Source organism: Microcaecilia unicolor, chromosome 9, assembly GCF_901765095.1.
Source record: "Microcaecilia unicolor chromosome 9, aMicUni1.1, whole genome shotgun sequence".
Lineage (NCBI taxonomy): Eukaryota > Metazoa > Chordata > Amphibia > Gymnophiona > Siphonopidae > Microcaecilia > Microcaecilia unicolor.
Window position 1 is genome coordinate 104,600,091 of NC_044039.1, and position 17,868 is coordinate 104,617,958.

Here is a 17,868-nt window from a genome sequence, read left to right on the forward strand (position 1 = left end):
GAATATCCCTAGAGTCAGGGTGAAACGACCTCCACTGATCTACCAAGTCCAAGGTGTGACAAAAATTGACTAACCAGGACTATGAGAGAGGGAATCCAAAGCACACCCAAAAAGAGCAAAAAGCCACAAAAAGCACAAGGAGCCTTCAAGAATGAGGACACCAACTCAGTATTTTATTAATCAGACCCGACACAGTCTGTGTTTTGACGAAACCGCCTGCATCAGGGGTCTAGGCAGAAGACAGTGAAAAATGTAAATATACACATATTTAAATGGAAAAATTAAAACAGGCAATTAAAAACACAAGTACGTGTGAACTAGCATTCATTTACAGAGTACAAATATAAATATGCTAGAAGAACAGACATATAAAATGTGGAGGAGTGGCCTAGTGGTTAGGGTGGTGGACTTTGGTCCTGAGGAACTGAGTTCGATTCCCACTTCAGCGACAGGCAGCTCCTTGTGACTTTGGGCAAGTCACCTAACCCTCCATTGCCCCATATAAGCCGCACTGAGCCCGCCATGAGTGGGGAAAGCGCGGGGTACAAACGTAATAAAAATAAAATAAAAAAATAAATGTATGAAATAAATCAATTAAAAATAGACAAAATGAATAAAAAATACAAATGGATTAAAGGAACAAGTGGAAGCTGCATATGGCTCCTACCCAGTCGTAGTCACTAACTTCTAATGTATTAGTGGCAAGATAGTCTTGCTGAATCTGGTTGTGGTGTAAGAGAAGCAAATAAATTGTGAAAAAGGAGAAACTGAGGAAAAATATTCAGTACTGTGCAGATTAAAAAATGAATGAATTTTGTGAAAATGTACAGTGCCTGATAGACAAATAGTAAAGTGAAAAACGTTTCAGAATGTGATTGTACAGTAAAAATTTGTGATGCAATAAAAACGCTTTAAAAACAACTACTACTACTATTTAGCATTTCTATAGCGCTACAAGGCATACGCAGCGCTGCACAAACATAGAAGAAAGACAGTCCCTGCTCAAAGAGCTTACATAGTGCTTTAAAAGAAATCACAAAATATTTGATACAAGTTGTAAAAATAGATTATCTTGATCAAGCAGAAATGCCATACATATATAAGAAGAGAAATCAATAATCCAAATAAAATAGCGGTGATATACAAAACGTGATGCAAGTGTCAAATGAAAGTGAATGAATAAATGTGAATAATAACTTATGATGCATGACACTATTAAAACAAAATAGTATGCTTGAAAAATGCTGATTATGATGCAGATTGCTAATAAAAATGAAACTAGCTTGTCTAGATCAAGCAGAGATACCATATATTTAAAAGTAAAATCAGTAAACAGAATAAGATGGTGACGGCATACAGATCATCAGTGTACGTGACAAGTGAAAATAAATAATAACTTGTAATGCAAGTGACAAACGAAAAATAAAAATAACTAGTCCTGATCAAACAGAGGCGTGGTGTGGGTATTAAAGGTAAAATCAGAAAACCAAAGAAAATGGCGGTGTCATACTTTTAAACGCAAAAGAGATGCCAACAAATGGTGCAGGAACTGGGAAGATAAAAAATGATCACAGGTTTGTAACCACTCATCAGCTGGGATTAAAATAGAAATGTCAGAATAAAGAAGATACTCACATTGAACTTACCACAATACTCTTTCGAAAATGCTCTGTTTTGCCAATTAACATCTGCTGCTATGGGCAGGGCCAGATTAAGCCATTGGAAAACTTTGTACATGTGTTGTGCCCACATGTGTAGGGGGGCCCCCTTAAGATATGCATTGATTTCCGGAAGGTAGAAGGATAGGTAATATGTAAATTTAAAATCGCTATCAGCAATTCTCTAATTTTCTCCCTTGAACCTCCCCACCCCCGCGTGAGTGAGCCTGCCCTGAGTATGTCTGTTGTAACTAAATCATAGGTAGAATCCGACTCATGGGGAGGCAGTAGGGGCAGAGGATTGGAAGGCAGATTCAGTCACTAGGGATGGAGGAAGAGGTCTGGAGGAAGTTTGTGCATGTGATAGAATATGGAAGAGATGAACCTCCTCCAAAAAGATGGCCATACACATTTTTCTGGGAGAAGTAGTTCCAACAGTTCTAGTATACATAACATCGATTGACTGCAACATAGTGTTTAAAGATTATTGCCCATTTCAAACTGCTTTCCCCTCTCATCTCCTCTCCTCTCCTAATCACAAGCACACACACATACATTCAAGCATACACATGCACAGACAAACAAACGTACGCACACACACCACCTCCCCTTCCGTTCTCTAGTCCCCCCCCCCCCCCCCCAGAATGTTTGTGTGGTCCCTGCTGAACTAGTATCAAAAAGTGACTAAAAGCTGATCACACTAGGCTCTATCACTGCATCATAAGATTTATTTATTTTATTTATTTATTGCATTTGTATCCCTCATTTTCCCACCTCTTTGCAGGCTCAACGTGGCTTACAATACATCATGAATGGTGGAAATATCATTAGAAAATATACATTTAGTATTATAGAAGGATCTTAGTTAACATGATTATGAAAAAAGAAAAGAACATGATAATAGTATAACAAGCAGATATACGACATTTCAGTATATATGTGAAGGAGTTGTGTTTGTTCATGTTTGTTGATCTTTGTGGTAAGCCTTATTAAAGAGATGGGTCTTCAGTAGTTTGTGGAAGTTAGTTCGCAGGTCGTTTTTAAGTTGCGCGGCAATGCGTTCCATAACTGTGTGCTCAAGTAGGTGAAGTTTGATGCATGCATTAGTTTGTATTTTAGACCTTTGCAGTTGGGGAAGTGCAGGTTGAGGAATGTGCGTGATGATCTTTTGGCATTCCTGAGTGGTAAGTCTATCAGGTCTGACATGTAGGCTGGTGCATCTCCGTGAATGATTTTGTGAACTAGGGAGCATATTTTGAACGTGATGTGTTCTTTAAGTGGGAGCCAGTGTAGCTTTTCTCGTAGGGGTTTAGCACTTTCATATTTTGTTTTACCGAATATGAGTCTAGCTGCAGTGTTCTGAGCTATCTGAACTTTTTTGATTATTTGCTCTTTGCAGCCAGCGTAGAGTGCGTTGCAGTAGTCTAGATGACTGAGCATCATTGATTGTACCAGGTTACGGAAAACGGTCCTTGGGAAGAAAGGTCTTACTCTTTTTAATTTCCACATTGAGTGGAACACCTTGGTTGTGTTTTTCGCGTGGCTCTCAAGTGTTCAGTGTCGATCGATGGTAACTCCAAGAGTGTCTGAAATTGGCAGGTTCAGATTGCTAGTATATAACATAAAAAAGAAAATTATAGTACTTACCTTGATCGAGCCAAGATGATGGATATTTAAGATGTTCAAAACAGCCAGTTCAGCTTGCTCTCAAGGAACATATCAATCAAGTAAAAATAAGTAATAAGTGTCCATAATCACAGTCTTAATGAAGTCTATCACACTGTGAAGATAAAATCCAAAATGTGCAAATCCAGGGCGTAACAAGGTTACCACCTTTCGAACCAAGGTATCCCAAAGTCAGAATGGAAAACTTGAGCTAGACAGCCCACAAGGAATACATCACTTCCGAATCATCTCAACGAGGGTGCAACCCTGCTTCGCTGTCTTTAGCAAACATTTCTTCTTCAAACGCCAATCTATTTGAATATTTCAGCTGATCTCTACACAGTTCTGTGTTTCGCCATAGCATCTTCAGGTGATCAAACTGCCCATTATCATGAAGTTCTTATATTACTCACGGAGCAGTCCAGAGGGTTTCCCGCCAGAGAGTTACTAACTCCCAGAGTGAAAAGATAGAAAGCTTTACCCTTAGTCTGTGTATTTTCTTAATTAATATCTTTGTATCAGGGATTCATTTTTCATATTTTACTTTGAGTTCAGTGTCTATAACAGTTCCAGTAAACCAGTTTTTGTTATGTTACTTTTATGGTTAGGGTTTTTTCAATAAGGTGTTTGATCTTTTCAGTGGAGAGATTTGTGTTAACATGTCATCCATTCTGTCCCTTTGCTGTGAAATCTGATGCTTGGCCTCCTGTAGGTTAAAAGATTATACATTAAACTTTTCACTATGTTCCTTCAGAAAAGGTTCCATTTTTAAAAGTCTGTTCCCCCAAAGCCACAGAAACTGATGTTGTTGTAGATTTAAGAGCTTAAATGGAAATTTATGTCAGCAGTTTCTTAGAAATCATGAGTTCAGAGCAGCGATCTCTAGTGTCATTTAGGATTTTCCACAAACCAAATGTTTTACTTTAGAAGTTATTTTCTGAGATTCTGTTATAACAAATCTGTCCATAAAAAGATTCAACAGTACAGGAGAGGCTGTTGTTATATGGATGAGTGAATGTATATTGGTAACTTTTAATGTGCAGGGTTGAAGTCGCCCATGAAGCAGGGTTTGCTTTTTCGGGAGATTGGGCGTTTAAAAGCAGATATTGCTGTGATCCAGGAGACTCATCTGAGACCTGGGCATGAGTGACTCTGCATGCATACTAAACACCTGCACATATATTTTGCATCTAATACATCTCAGCATAAAACTAAAGGAGTTTTGATAGCTCTGTCTGAAAGTAAAGCTTGCAAATAAGACAAGTGATTCGGGATCGAGGAGGGCAATATCTTTTGTTATTATTGACCTTGTATAATATTACCTGTAAGATAGTCTATGTTTATGGCCCCAGTATTGACACCAAGACTTATATTGAATGTCTGGACTAATTATTATTACAACATGCTGAAGGCCATGTGCTGTTGAGGGGGGGGGGGGGGGATTTTAATTTAACATTGAATGCTGCTATTGATAATTCAGCCTCAGGGGTCCAGTACTCCCAGCGTGATCGGGCCTTACTAGCTCACTTTGTCTCAGTATAACCTACTGGACCTTTGGAGACATGTAAATCCATTAGAGAGAGATTATACATACTACTCACAGACACACAATAGCTATTCTCGCATCAATTACTGGTTGGGAGAACCCTCTCTATTACAGCAGGTATATTCCCATTTTATTACCTCCCACACCTGGTCTGATCATGCCCGCATAATCCTACACTTGGGCCCAAAGAGACATCTGCAGGGGACTTCTTATTGGTGATTGAATGATGCACTACTCTTACCCCTTGAAAATCTCACTCAATTGGAGCATGGCATAAAAGAGTATGTTCAGTTTAACGACACAGGTGAGGTGTTGCTCATAATATTGTGGGAGGGCCTTAAGGTAGTAATTAGAGGGCAATTAATTGCTTTGCAAGCACATATATTTAAAAGTCAGAGGCAAGCAGAATGTACCCTAAGGTCACAACTGACCCAATTATAATATCAGTATAATATCAGGGGAGAAGGTCAGGTTTCACTAGACACTCAGTTACATCAGACACGCTTACAGCTTCAGGAGTTGCAATTGGCGAATGTTACTGAGCAACTACAGCGAGTCCGCCAATCTCATTTTGAATTTGGCAACCGTTCTAGCCGTCTTCTGGCTTTTAAATTGAAAAAATAAACCACCCGCAATGCTATCTCTTGTGTTATAGACGGTCATAGCCATTCCTACACTTCTACAGCTGATATACAAAAACATTTTGTAGAGTTCTATCAAACTCTTTATATGCCCAATACCCTTCCTGCTACTGATTCAGGCACATCTAATTGAGCACGTATTGCCCACATTTGTGTTATCTGCCGATTTGATCACCTCATTTATATTTTCCATTTCCAGATAATTTATAAATAAGTACATAAGTAATGCCATACTGGGAAAAGACCAAGGGTCCATCGAGCCCAGCATCCTGTCAAAGACAGCGGCCAATCCAGGCCAAGGGCACCTAGCAAGCTTCCCAAACGTACACACATTCTATACATGTTATTCCTGGAATTGTGGATTTTTCCCAAGTCCATTTAGTAGCGGTTTATGGACTTGTCCTTTAGGAAACCGTCCAACCCCTTTTTAAACTCTGCTAAGCTAACCGCCTTCACCACTTTCTCCGGCAACGAATTCCAGAGTTTAATTATACGTTGGGTGAAGAAAAAGTTTCTCTGATTTGTTTTAAATTTACTACACTGTAGGTTCATCGCATGCCCCCTAGTCCTAGTATTTTTGGAAAGCGTGAACAGACGCTTCACATCCACCTGTTCCACTCCACTCATTATTTTATATACCTCTATCATGTCTCCCCTCAGCCGTCTCTTCTCCAAGCTGAATAGCCCTAGCCTCCTTAATCTTTCTTCATAGGGAAGTCATCCCATCCCCGCTATCATTTTAGTCGCCCTTCGCTGCACCTTTTCCAATTCTACTATATCTTTCTTGAGATGCGGCGACCAGAATTGAACACAATACTCAAGGTGCGGTCGCACCATGGAGCGATACAACGGCATTATAACATCCTCACACTTGTTTTCCATACCTTTCCTAATAATACCCAACATTCTATTCGCTTTCCTAGTCGCAGCAGCACACTGAGCAGAAGGTTTCAGCGTATTATCGACGACGAAACCCAGATCCCTTTCTTGGTCCGTAACTCCTAACGTGGAAACTTGCATGACGTAGCTATAATTCGAGTTCTTTTTTTCCCCACATGCATCACTTTGCACTTGCTCACATTAAACGTCATCTGCCATTTAACCGCCCAGTCTCCCAGTCTCGTAAGGTCCTCTTGTAATTTTCACAATCCTGTCGCGATTTAACAACTTTGAATAACTTTGTGTCATCAGCAAATTTAATTACCTCGCTAGTTACTCCCATCTCTAAATCATATATAAATATATTAAAAAGCAGCGGTCCTAGCACAGACCCCTGAGGAACCCCACTAACTACCCTTCTCCATTGTGAATACTGCCCATTTAACCCCACTCTCTGTTTCCTATCCTTCAACCAGTTTTTAATCCACAATAGGACATTTCCTCCTATCCCATGACCCTCCAATTTCCTCTGTAGCCTTTCATGAGGTACCTTGTCAAACGCCTTTTGAAAATCTAGATACACAATATCAACCGGTTCCCCTTTGTCCACATGTTTGTTTACTCCTTCAAAGAATTGAAGTAATTGGCCAGGCAAGATTTCCCCACACAAAAGCCGTGCTGACTTGGTCTCAGTAATCCATGTCCTCGGATGTGCTCTGTAATTTTGTTTTTAATAATAGCCTCTACCATTTTCCCCGGCACTGACGTCAGACTCACCGGTCTATAATTTCCCGGATCTCCCCTGGAGCCTTTTTAAAAAATGGGCGTTACATTGGCCACCCTCCAATCTTTCGGTACCACGCTCGATTTTAAGGATAAGTTGCATATCACTAGCAGTAGTTCTATCAGTACTCTAGGATGAATACCATCCGGTCCAGGAGATTTGCTACTCTTCAGTTTGCTGAACTGCCCCATTACGTCCTCCAGGTTTACCGTGAAGTCAGTAAGTTTCTCCGATTCGTCCGCTTGAAATACCATTTCCGACACCGGTATCCCACCCAAATCTTCCTCGATGAAGACCGAAGCAAAGAATTCATTCAGTCTCTCCGCTACGTCTTTGTCTTCCTTGATCGCCCCTTTTACCCCTCGGTCATCCAGTGGCCCAACCGATTCTTTTGACGGCTTCCTGCTTTTAATATACCGAAAAAAAATTTTTGCTATGTTTTTTTGCCTCTAATGCTATCTTTTTTTCGTAATCCCTCTTGGCCTTCTTTATCTGCGCCTTGCATTTGCTTTGACACTCCTTATGCTGCTGCTTGTTATTTTCAGACGGTTCCTTCTTCCATTTTCTGAAGGCGTTTCTTTTAGCCCTAATAGATTCCTTCACCTCACTTTTCAACCAGGCCGGCTGTCTTTTGGACTTCCGTCTTTCTTTTCTAATTCGCGGAATGTTAAGAAGCATTGATCGAGGGTATTCCATTATTCACTTTTCTCCATTGAGGAAAATTGACTGTTTACCTCTTCTGGAAGCTGACCATTGAGTTCTACAGTTTCCTATCTTTTAGTCAGTTTTTTTTAGTAGAGAAAGGTAAATAGCGAATGCCCCAGGAATCAGTACTGAGATTGGTGCTTTATGACATATTGATAATGATCAGGAAAAGGGAGCAATAAGTGAGGTATTGACATTTTGAAATTATTAAATCACAATTGGATTGTGAAGATTTATAGAAGGATCTTACAAAACTGGGGGACTGGGTGTGCAGTTGGCAAATGAAATTTAGCATGGACATGCACAAAGTGATACATGTAGCAAAAATCATCCTGACTTTAGGTGTTGATGTTGGATTCCATATTAGGTGTCACTGCCCAGGAAAAAGATTCTGAAGACATTCTGAACAGTACTTTGGAATCCCCAGCTCAGTGTGTGATGGCAGTCAAAAAAAAAAAAAAAAAAACCAAATACAATGTTAAAAAATCATTCAGATAAGTATGTATAATAAAACAGAAAATATAGTGCTTGCATATTAATCCATCGTGTGACAGCACCTTGAGTACTATGTGCAGTTTTAGTTATCCTATCTCAAAAATATTTAATGGAATTAGTAAAAGATATATAGAAGAGAAACTAGAATGAAGAAAAGTTAAATAATGTAGGGTTCTTCAGTTTGGAGAAGAGATGGCAGAAAGGGAACTATGATAAAGGTCTGTAAAATCATGAATGAGATGATTTGGTAAATAGAGAATGGTTATTTACCCTTTCACAGAGTAAGACTAAAAGACATTCTATGAAACTAATAGGTAGAACGTTTAGAACAAATCAGAGATCTTTTTTCACTCAACCTACAGTTAAGCTATGGCAATTGTTGAATGAAATGATGAAATCAGTTGTTATATCTGGGTCTAAAAAGGGTTTACACAAATTACTAGAGGAAAAAGCATTGACCCCTCTGTCTTGGGAAAGTCATCACATATCTCTAGGTATAGGCAATAATAGATACATCTAGTCTTTGGGATCCTGCCGTGTTCTTGTGACCTGGATTTTTTAGGATACTGGCTTGGTGGACCTTTGGTTTACTAGGTATGACATATTTTATATTTTATATTCATATGGTCCTCTGTATATATGTTCACTTCACTATACTGTTTAGACAGTGCATCCAGAGAGGACAGTGATGCTGGCCAGGCAGTTTTGGAAAGTCTTTCTGCATTATTGTTTCAGTTGTCTCACCAAGCTACTTTGGTCAGTAAAAGCAAAATACAGTTATCATATAAGCAATATCTATACTCCTAAAAGCAAACTACATATTATCTTTTCCTCATGTGTTGCAACCCTCAGCATGAATGAACCTTCATGTGTGACTGATTTCATCCTACTTTATTTATTTTATTTATTTGTAGCATTTGTATCCCACATTTTCCCAACAATTTGCAGGCTCAATGTGGCTTACATTTGCCATAATGGCGGTTGCCATTTCCGGGTAACAGAATTACAAATGGTAATGTGTTAAGTTGCATACATACATGGTAACATACATGTTACATAACATACGTGAACAGATCATGGTGTGCATATATATGTTAAGGAAGAATAAATTATGGTAATACATGAAAGTTCCTGAGTACGAAATTGGGTTGTATCATTCTTTAGGTCATCAGCTATGGAGAGACCATATTCGACATAGAGATTGAAGTGGTTATGCTTATTCATTAGTGGTAAGGAGGTTGATCAGTCAAGTGATAAGATTTCAATTATGTCTATGTCGTGTAAAGACTTATTTTTTGGTGTTTAAGATGGGTGTTTATGATATGCCTTCTTGAACAGATCTGTTTTCAGTAGCCTTCGGAAGATAGTTAGGTCTTGCGTTATTTTTATAGCCTTTGGTAGTGTGTTCCATAGCTGCGTGCAGATGTATGAGAAACTGGTCGCGTATGTGGATTTATATTTTAGTCCTTTGCAGTTAGGGTAATGGAAATTGAGGAATGTGCGTGCTGATCTCTTTGCGTTTCTGGTAGGCAAGTCTTTAAGGTCTGACATATAGGTCAGGGCTTCCCCATGAATGATTTTGTGGACCAGGGTGCAAACTTTGAACGCAATTCGTTCTTTTAGTGGGAGCCAGTGTAGTTTCTCTCTTAGGGGTTTGGCGCTTTCGTATTTCGCTTTCCCAAATATGAGTCTGGCCGCTGTATTTTGAGCGATTTGAAGCTTCTTAATGATTTGTTCTTTACATCCAGCATAAATGGCATTGCAGTAGTCTAGATGGCTTAGCACCATTGATTGTACAAGGCTGCGGAATACTTCCCTTGGGAAGAAAGGTTTGATTCTTTTAAGTTTCCACATTGAGTAGAACATTTTTTTTGCTGTATTTTTTGCATGATCTTCAAGTGTGAGATTTCGGTCGATTGTAACTCCCAGAATTTTTAAGCTGTCTGAGACCGGGAGGGTGTAGTCCGGTTTTTTTATGGTATTGGGTTTGTTTGTATTATATTGTGAAGACAAGATGAGACATTGTTTTTTCTGTGTCCAGCTTTAGTTGGAATGTGTCTGCCCATGAGTTCATTATTTGGAGACTGTGTGTGATTTAATTTGTGATTTCGGCTATATCTTGTTTGAACGGAATGTATATTGTAACATCATCTGCATAGATGTACGGGTTGAGTCCTTGGCTGGCTAGCGATTTGGCTAATGGTATCATTATTAAGTTGAAAAGGGTCGGCGAGAGCAGTGATCCTTGTGGTACTCCGCATTCAGGTTTCCATGGTGTTGACGTTTTTGAGTTTGATATCACTTGATAGGTTCTTGCTGTTAAGAAGCCTTCAAACCCTATAAGTACGTTTCCTCCAATCCCGAAATAATCCAGGTTGTTTGAGAGTATTTGGTGGCTGACCATGTCGAACGCGCTGGACATGTCAAATTGTAGGAGGAGCACGTTGTTTCCCGTTGCAATTAATTGTTTGAATTTGGTTATGAGAGTAGTTAGCACTGTTAGTGCTATGATTGGATCGAAATCCTGATTGTGATTCATGCAGTATAGTGAATTTGTTTAGGTAGTTGGTAAGTTATTTGGTTACCATACTTTCCATTAGTTTGACTACCAGGGGGATTGATGCTACTGGTCGATATTTGGTTGTGTCGTTTAATTTTTTCTTTAGGTCTTTGGGTATCGGGGTAAGAAGTATATTTCCTTTGTCCTTGGGGAATAGTCCGTGTTGCAACATGTAATTCATGTGTGATGTAAGGTCTGTTATGAAGCGTTGGGGGTGAGCATTATTAGGTTGCTGGGACAAATATCCAGTTTGGAGTGAGTTTTGGAGAATTTATTGATTGCTTGACTGATGGTTTCTTCGGTCAATAGATCAAAGTTATTCCAGGTTCGATCTGCTGGGTATTCACCGGGAGTTGGGTCCAAGCAATCCATAAATTTTTCATGATCATTGGTATTTAGTGGTAACGTGGATCGTAGTTTTATAATTTTCTCATTGAAGTATTTGGCAAGGTTGTCTGCTGATGGGATGTCTGTGCTGGTTGTGGTCACCGGTGTGGTGTCTGTTAATTTATTCACGAGTTGGTAGAGTTTATGTACGTCTTTGTAGTCTGGCCCTATTTTGGTTTTGTAGTATGCTCTTTTGGTTTGTCTTATTGAATATTTGTATTTTCTTTGCTCTTGTTTCCATACGTTAAGTGTATATTTGGCTTTCATTTTTTTCCATGCTCGTTCAAGTTTCCTAACTTGTGTTTTTACTGATTTCAGTTCTTCGTTGAACCAAGGTATTGAGTTTTGTCTACGTGTAGTTCTTTGTTGTAGTGGTGCAATTATGTCTAATGTGGTCTTACATCTGTCATCCCAATTTGATAGATAATGTTTGGAATCTGTTTGTGTCATCCAATCATTATTGTACATCTGTTGCCAGAATATTACTGGGTCAATTTGGCCTCTCGTGGTGTAGGTTTTTTTGTTCTTGCTTGAGGTTCGTACCTTTTTTCCTCCACTGTAGTGTGGAATTTAGTTTATAGTGATCTGACCAAAGTGCGTCCGACCATTTTGTTTCTGTTAATTTTAGGTTTAGGTCTGAGGATAGTTTGTGTGATGAGGTCAATTGTGTGTCCTTTGACGTGAGTGACTTGTATTCTGGGCCAGCTAAGGTCCCATAGTTGGAGGAAGTCCTTGCATTCACGTGTATTGGTTGCCTTAGTGTCTTCGAGGTGTATATTTATGTCTCCGATTATAAGTAGGTTTGGGTTTGAAACACAAGTATTCGATATGAAATCCATGAATTGTGATTGGCATTCTTGCCAGTTACCTGGTGGTCTGTAGAATAAGACAACGCTTAGGCTGTCACTCAGGTTGGTATGGTTGATTCTGACTGAGGCGATTTCAAGTTCTGGTGTTATGGACTCAGCAGTTGTTGTTACGTTGAAGTGAGATCTGTAGATTAGTGCTAGACCTCCGCCTGTTTTTTTTTTCTTTCCTTGTCCAATGAGTAATTTTGTAACCCGGGGGGCAGAGTTCCAGAATTATGGGGTCCTTGAGATCGTGAATCCAGGTTTCACTGATGAGTAATAGGTCGAGATTGTCTGCTGTGATCCAATCTGTTATAATTGTTGTTTTATTGACTACTGATCTGGCGTTTATGTATCCTACTTGAATTATTTGGTAAGGGTCCGTTTTTGACGTGTTGATTTTGATTAGTTGACGTTCCTTTATTTTAGTTGGAGCCTTGTTTCCCTTCTGTTGTGGTTGTCCACGTGTCGGTGGTTTTCCTTTGTTAGAATTGTTGTTGGTTTGGTAATGTGTATTGTTTCGTATTAGTCTTTGGTGTGTGTGTACTTTTGATGGAGAGAACAAAGGTCCTTTGTAGGTAGAAGGATAGATCAGCTGCATAGTCCTTTCCCTCTCCCCTGAAGAGTTAAAGCTAGTCTACATGAATAACTGAGAAAGCTGGCATGGGGTTGGCTGTATGAGAACTCCCATACATGCTTAGGAAACTTTTCCAGTGTTTCCTAAACTCTAGAGAGCTACTCCATCATGGACTTACAGATGACATCACACACTTATTTGGCTTATTTATCCTGCATTCTATGAATATCTTTTGTTACAGGTAAGCAACTTTGTCTTTTCATCACTTTCCATTGATTATTGCATCCTCTACTCCAGACAGTACTGGGCAGCACAGGGAACCGTTACTGACACTGAGAGCTGGAGTGGTATCTTTGTTCATATTATTCCTCATTATCTTTCTAGGACTTGATCAGTTGCACAGCAGGCATTCTCCCGCTCTTCTGGGCTCAAATACAAATCACCTCTGTACTTCTAGAAACATATTTGGAGGGAGTGGGATAACAGATACAGGAAACATAATGCTATTTTGCCAAATAATTGCCATAGAATTTAGAAACATCTGTTACAGAATTTGCTGTTGCCATAGAATCTTGAAATTTTGGTGCAGTAAAGCAAGAGCAGTGTGTGAATAATTATTTGCTCAAAAGCAGCAGTTTCGCTTTTTAGTTTTTGGGTGTTTTTCTTACTTACTCAGTGCTTCCAGTCTGAGCTCAAGGCAAGCTAAATTCAGTTACATGAATTATTTTGCTCCCTGACATCACTATAGCTTCTGCCTTTTAAATTAAGAGAAGTCACTGATATGGGAGGTGCTCTAAATGAAGAAAGCTTTTACGAATTCTTGTTGAAAAGTTGAAGACATATAATTCTGTTGTTTGTTTTTTTTTTAATGATTTCAGCTCCCTTCCAGAACTTCTTGAAAAGAAAAGGCTCATTGATCTCCATACAAATGTGGCAACTGCTGTTTTAGAGCATATAAAGGTAGGTCTAACACAGGAAATGGGAGGGTGGATCACTTTGCTGTGCCCCCACCCCCATGATACACTCATCTTGCGCTGCTTCCCCATGGCACACTCATATCCACCCTCCCCATGGCACACTCATATCCACCCTCCCCATGGCACACTCATATCCACCCTCCCCATGGCACACTCATCTTACATAAGAACATAAGGTAGCCATACTGGGTCAGACCAATGGTCCATCTAGCCCAGTATCCTGTCTCCAAACAGTGGCCAAACCAGGTCACAAGTACCTGACAGAAACCCAAATCGTGGCAACATTCCATGTTACAAATCCCAGGGCAAGCAGTTGCTTCCCCATTAGGCATATTTTCAAAGTACTTAGCCTTCCAAAGTTCCATAGAAACCTATGGAACTTTGGAAGGCTAAGTGCTTTGAAAATATGTCTCCATGTCTCTCTCAATAGCAGACTATGGACTTTTCCTCCAGGAACTTGTCCAAACCTTTTTTAAACCCAGATACACTAACCGCCATTACCACATTCTCCGGCAAAGAGTTCCGAGCTTAACTATTTGTTGAGTGAAAAAATATTTCTCCGAGGACAAGCAGGCTGCTTGTTCTCACTGATGGGTTGACGTCCTCGGCAGCCCCCTCCATCGGAAAGTTTACTAGCAAAAGCCTTTGCTAGTCCTCGCGCGCCCATGCGCACCGCGCATGCGCGGCCGTCTTCCCGCCCGAAACCGGCTCAAGCCGGCCAGTCTTCTTTCGTCCGCGCTCGGTACGGTCGTGTTACGCCGTTCGTGCCCCAGAGAGTCGACCTCGCGCGTCCTTTTCGACGTGTTTTTCATCTCTTTTTTCTCAAAAAAAGTTCGGGAAGCGCTCCGGAAGTGTTCCGGAAGGCCCTTTCGGGTTTTCTGCCCTTCCCGTATTTCTCAGTTTTTTTGCCCCGTAAGTTTTCTTTCGTTGTCGGGGTAGGCCTCTTTTGGCCTCGGTCGAGATTTTCTCCCTCTAAATTTTGGTGCTTCAATTTTCGCCATTTCGGCTTTTGATTTCGCCGGCGTGATTTTTCCGCCCATGACATCGAAGCCTTCCAGCGGCTTCAAGAAGTGCACCCAGTGCGCCCGGGTAATCTCGCTCACTGATAGGCACTCTGCGTGTCTTCAGTGTCTAGGGGCCCAGCACCGCCCTCAGAACTGTAGTCTGTGTTCCCTGTTACAAAGGCGGACTCAGGTAGCGAGATTAGCCCAGTGGAACGTTTTGTTCTCGGGCTCTTCGTCGGCATCGGCACCGGAGGCATCGAGTGCATCGACGTCGTCAGCGTCCGGACCATCTTCCTTGGCTGCCGCTCCATCGACTGCATCGAGGCATCGGGCCTCTGCATCGGCGCCGAGGCATCGGGCGACTGCATCGACGTCGGTGGTACCGAGACTTCGTCTGCTGATGTCGTCGGACGGAGGTGCATCGTCAGGAGTGCAGGTGAGGGCTGTCCATTCCCCTGCTGGTGGCGGTGAGCCTTCGGATGGGTCTCCTCCTACCCTGAGGGCTCCTGCGGTACAGCCCCCCCGGGATCGACCTTCTTCGGTCTCGGCCCCGAGGAAGCGACGGATGGATTCTACGTCCTCCTCGTCGGTGCCGGGGAGCTCCGGTGACATGCTTCGGAAGAAGTCGAAGAAGCATCGACACCGGTCGCCTCCCCATGTCGGCACCGAGAGCTCTGGGTCGCCGAGGGATTCGGCACCCAGCAGGCATCGGCACCGAGAGGACCGCTCACCCTCTGTTCAGGAGGTGTCGATGCGCTCCGCTCTGGACAGCCCGGAACAGCCTCCTCGCCCGGAACAGGTTCTGACGTCGACGCCTGCATCGACCTCTCAGCCTTTCTCTGCAGCCGCTCTAAACGAGAGCCTCCGGGCCGTTCTCCAGAGATTCTGGGAGAGCTGTTGCGCCCTACCCCTCCGGTACCGGCGGTGCTTGCGCCACCGGTACCGTCGAGCGTGGCGCCGGCTGGCCCATCGCCCAGGTTGAGGTCCCCGACGTCGGTACCGCGTGCGGTGCCGACCGCGGCCACCTCCCAGGAAGGCTCCCCGACTACGTCGGCGGAGGGAGCTTCGCCGATGCGGGCGAGGGAGTCTACCTCTCGACGCCCCCACCGTGGACGGGGTTCCACCGAGTCGAGCAGGGCGAGGTTGCAGACACAGGTTCGTGAACTTGTGTCTGACACCGAGGGTGAGGCCTCGTGGGAAGAGGAAGAAGACCCCAGATATTTCTCTGACGAGGAGTCTGAGGGTCTTCCTTCCGATCCCACTCCCTCTCCTGAAAGACAGCTTTCCCCTCCTGAGAGTCTGTCTTTTGCTTCCTTTGTCCGGGAGATGTCTACGGCCATCCCCTTCCCGGTGGTTGTGGAGGACGAGCCCAGGGCTGAAATGTTTGAGCTCCTGGACTATCCTTCTCCACCTAAGGAAGCGTCCACTGTTCCCTTGCACCATGTCCTGAAAAAGACATTGCTTGCGAACTGGACCAAGCCACTAAGTAATCCCCACATTCCCAAGAAGATTGAGTCCCAGTACCGGATCCATGGGGACCCAGAGCTGATGCGCACTCAGTTGCCTCATGACTCTGGAGTTGTGGATTTGGCCCTAAAGAAGGCTAAGAGTTCTAGGGAGCATGCTTCGGCGTCCCCGGGCAAAGACCCTAGAACCTTAGACTCCTTTGGGAGGAAGGCCTACCATTCTTCTATGCTCGTGGCCAAGATCCAGTCTTACCAGCTCTACACGAGCATACACATGCGGAACAATGTGCGGCAGTTGGCGGGCTTGGTTGATGCTCTTCCCCCTGAGCAAGCCAAGCCTTTTCAGGAGGTGGTCAGGCAGCTGAAGGCGTGCAGAAAATTCCTGGCCAGAGGAGTTTATGACACTTTTGATGTTGCGTCCAGGGCCGCTGCTCAAGGTGTGGTGATGCGCAGGTTCTCATGGCTGCGTGCCGCCGACCTGGAGAATAGACTCCAGCAGCGGATTGCGGACTCGCCTTGCCGTGCGGACAACATTTTTGGAGAAAAGGTCGAGCAGGTGGTAGAGTCTCTCCACCAGCGGGACACCGCATTCGACAAGTTCTCCCGCCGGCAGCCTTCAGCCTCTACCTCTACAGGTAGAAGATTTTTCGGGGGAAGGAAGACTGGTCCCTATGCTTCTGGTAAGCGTAGGTACAATCCTCCTTCCCGACAGCCTGCGGCCCAGGCTAAGCCCCAGCGCGCGCGCTCTCGTCAGCAGCGTGCGCCTCAGCAAGGCCCCGCGGCTCCCCAGCAAAAGCAAGGGACGAGCTTTTGACTGGCTCCAGCAGAGCATAGCCGACTTACAAGTGTCAGTGCCGGACGACCTACCAGTCGGAGGGAGGTTGAAAGCTTTTCACCAAAGGTGGCCTCTCATAACCTCCGATCAGTGGGTTCTGCAAATAGTCCGGCAGGGATACACCCTCAATTTGACCTCAAAACCTCCAAATTGTCCACCGGGGGCTCAGTCTTACAGCTTCCAGCACAAGCAGGTACTTGCAGAGGAACTCTCCGCCCTTCTCAGCGCCAATGCGGTCGAGCCCGTGCCATCCGGGCAAGAAGGGCTGGGATTCTATTCCAGGTACTTCCTTGTGGAAAAGAAAACAGGGGGGATGCGTCCCATCCTAGACCTAAGGGCCCTGAACAAATATCTCGTAAAAGAAAAGTTCAGGATGCTTTCCCTGGGCACCCTTCTCCCCATGATTCAGCAAAACGATTGGCTATGCTCTCTGGACTTGAAGGATGCCTATACACACATCCCGATACTGCCAGCTCACAGACAGTATCTGCGATTTCAGTTGGGCACACGCCACTTCCAGTACTGTGTGCTACCCTTTGGGCTCGCCTCTGCGCCCAGGGTGTTCACAAAGTGCCTAGCTGTGGTAGCAGCGGCACTTCGCAGGCTAGGGGTGCACGTGTTCCCATATCTCGACGATTGGCTGGTGAAGAACACATCCGAGGCAGGAGCCCTGCAGTCCATGCAGATGACTATTCGCCTACTGGAGCTACTGGGGTTTGTGATAAATTACCCAAAGTCCCATCTTCTCCCAGTGCAGAGACTCGAATTCATAGGAGCCCTGCTGGATTCTCGGACGGCCCGCGCCTATCTCCCAGAGGCGAGAGCCAACAACTTGTTGTCC

The 17,868-nt window shown here is 43.3% G+C and overlaps 1 protein-coding gene across 2 annotated transcripts in view; it reads left to right on the forward strand.

Annotated features, from left to right (window-relative positions):
• The window catches only part of SCFD1 (sec1 family domain containing 1), a 304,030-nt gene that overhangs the window by 119,411 nt on the left and 166,751 nt on the right, over positions 1-17,868 (forward strand). For both annotated transcript variants that reach the window (XM_030214680.1, XM_030214681.1), the window contains one exon: positions 13,624-13,705. In XM_030214680.1, the coding sequence (XP_030070540.1) occupies positions 13,624-13,705 (82 nt within the window). The remainder of the gene's footprint in view (positions 1-13,623; positions 13,706-17,868) is intronic.